The 2,955-nt window shown below is 42.1% G+C and overlaps 1 protein-coding gene across 1 annotated transcript in view; it reads left to right on the top strand.

Annotated features, from left to right (window-relative positions):
- The window catches only part of ZNF521 (zinc finger protein 521), a 229,005-nt gene extending 226,302 nt beyond the window's left edge, over positions 1–2,703 (top strand). The window contains exon 9 of the mRNA XM_009886636.1: positions 1,873–2,703. Coding sequence (XP_009884938.1) covers positions 1,873–1,902 — 30 coding nt within the window. The 3' untranslated portion in view covers positions 1,903–2,703. The remainder of the gene's footprint in view (positions 1–1,872) is intronic.
- The last annotated feature ends 252 nt before the right edge of the window (positions 2,704–2,955 follow it).

Here is a 2,955-nt window from a genome sequence, read left to right as displayed (position 1 = left end):
CAAGAACTAACCGCCCCCCCCCCCCCCCCCCGCCAATATCTCTCTGAAATGTAACAACTGGTGTGTGACTTCACTTACTCAGAAGCAGAGAAAAAATCAGAATTCAGGCTGCCACCCCATATTTAACTTGTCCTGTTGTTTCTAGGTACTGCGGGGTCTCCAATAAGCCTGTGGTGTTACGCTGTAAGTGCTGCAATAAATGGACACAACAGGATGACAAAAGGGCTGACTGTCAGGCTTAACTCTTAATTTCCTTGCTTTTGTGGTTTAAAGTCAGAGCCCATTACCTGTCACCAGCCAACATTTTCGGCTGCAGCTATTGTTACTGCTTTACAGCATTTTGAAATGATTTTATGGGAAGCATAAGAAGCTAAATGAAATCAAGTGGTAGAGTGTATTTTTTTAACACTCTCTGGCCTTGGACAGTCTGGAATTCCTGCCATCAGCATTAAATCATTTTGTATTCACATCTGGAAATTTCATCTTTAAGTGTCACTGGGTCATTTTCCTTTAATCTTGAGAATGGCACTACATTAAAAATTCCTCAGTCTTACTGTAAGATCCTTTCCTTGCCAAATGTCCCATGAACTATTGTTTGTGTACGTGCACAGTTTAGGGAGAGAGAAGGAGGAAGGGAGGGCGAACCGTCAGGCTGGTCTGCAGTCACGCTGTATTTCACATTTGTTTCACCAAGACTGTTTTCATGTGCCTTTTCATGGGTGGCTCTGGAGGGTACGGTTCAGTAGATGTTCACTTCGTTGAAAATGATGACTGTCTTTTGGGAACAGGTTCATCCTGAAGTGCGTTAGTCCAAAGGGGTTTTAAGACAGATTAACTTAATAAAGCAGAGTGAAAGGACTGGATGTGCTGGGAGCAAATTACGGGACGTGACACCTCTGCCCTCTGGGTCACTGGCCCAAATCTGGCCCAGATTACTAGGGGGAAAATCCATCACTAATCAGTGGCTGCCCTGTTGTCTGGGTAGTAGCATTCACAGACCTTTTCCAGTTATCTGTGGATCCAGTGTACGTTGTAGAAGATTTAACGCATATTAGATCGGGTCCTTGCTCTTAGCTCGATGCTTGTGAAGGATGTAAGCCACTGCAGGCATTGAAATAGCATCTCTCATCCCTAAAAGTGGTCGGCTCAATTAGGGCAGCAGTGGGAAAGAGGGTGAAACTTGTGTTTGCTGCTGGATTTGGTGATTACTCGTATGGGAAAGGAGAATTTCAGGCTCCAAAGCCGTGCTGTGTCACCTCACATAAGGCACTGCATTCAGTTGAGGAAAAATACCTGTGGTTTTGGGTGACCGAAGGAAGGGCTGTGGCAGCCCCACCTGTTTTCTCACCGGTCTTTGAGCTCTCTGCTAGGCACGGAATGACTCTTACCAGAATATACTGTGTATACTGTTTAGAGGGAAATAGGTTTTAATGCAATAAAACATTTGAAGTGGTGCCACAGTCTAGGAAGCACAGTCCAATTAGCATACTTTTGGTTTGTAGGCAGCAAGGTCTTTTATGACAAATAAATGCACTTCTCATTTGCATAATGCATAAACCATGAGCCGTATGTAAGCGGACACCGGACCCGCTGACCTGGTGTGCAGTTTCGCTGGGGCAGGTCAGCCCAAAGCGACCTGGAGAGTGTGCCTTGCCCTTCTTGTGGCACATGGAAAGAACACCTGTGGGAAACAGCTGGCGAAAACTCCTCTCTTTGATAATGATGCTTCTTCTGGCTGCTTTAAAACAGGGAGGGCTCAAACATACTCTCTTTCCAGTCCATCATTTTGTGAGATATGTTGGGAGAATTGCGTTTGCATCTTCCTGAAATGCCTGTCCTGTGACTAAGCTGTTTCTTTTCTTCTTGTTACAGAATCATACGATGACCCAGCACAGCAGTTAGTGCAAGGCCCATCTCTTCCAGAGAATTCTTTGTGGCACAAAAAGGGAACACGTTTTACTCTTTGCACGAAATTTTCATTGTTAATGTATATTATTCAGAAACATTGTATTGTACCATAAAACTTGTATTATCGAAACTGTTGGATGTTCATGTGTTTGAACTTTTGAGCACCGGATAGAATTCCTGTATATAAAGTGTTGCACATGTATTATGTTGTCTGATACTAAAATGGTCTTATAAAGACAAGTGGACTTGGGCCCTATTCAAGAAAGATACAAATAATAATAATACTGTGTGAGGGGAAAAAAATAGCTAAAGAAAAAGTGTCATTTTCAAGGAGGAGGGAGAAGGTAATAGCTATGTTCCATTACAGCTCTGTTTGGCCTTCCTTTCGTTTAAACTTCAGTCTAGAAATCTCTCTTTTGGTATACAAACGGATGAATCCAAGACTATTTTTTATTGCTGAAGATTCTTGCAAAAAATACGAAGAGACTCTTTCTCACAGAGCAGGAACCCACAGTTGAATAAGGCCCGTATATATATTTGTAAGCCTTGCGATATGACAGATAGCATTACCATATATGCAATAGTTGTTATGTAGATTGTCAAAGAAGTTTTTTTTTTCTGGATACCATTTGAAGCTTTGAGTGTTCAAGACTTTCCTTAATGATTTCACACGGCCAAATTCTTGAATCAGTTGAACTAACCTGTATGTTACTGTTATTAATGTTTACTCTGCGGTCTGAACCTGGAGATTACTGGAATTGTTTTCCAAAAGGAAATAAATTCAGTTTACCATTATGTGTGAGCGTGCTTGTGTCTTGTCTTTTTCCTTTGAAAGTAGCGTTGTTATTATTACTGCTCCTGTAGTACGTAAAGGACCACCAAGATCAGGAATCTCATTGTATCAGGACCTCTACATTGCTCAGTCGGAGAAGGTCACTTTTCTCAGAGCTGGGCATTTAAATAAATGTAATTGCAGAAACAGATCTGCTGGCCCACTGCAAAGCAATGTGTGCTTGAGGGCAATATTCACTGTTTTGTGCTTTTGTT

This window comes from Charadrius vociferus, unplaced genomic scaffold, assembly GCF_000708025.1.
Source record: "Charadrius vociferus isolate BGI_N301 unplaced genomic scaffold, ASM70802v2 scaffold45, whole genome shotgun sequence".
NCBI lineage: Eukaryota > Metazoa > Chordata > Aves > Charadriiformes > Charadriidae > Charadrius > Charadrius vociferus.
Note: the sequence above shows the minus strand (reverse complement) of the source record. Positions and strands in the feature narration are given on the sequence as shown.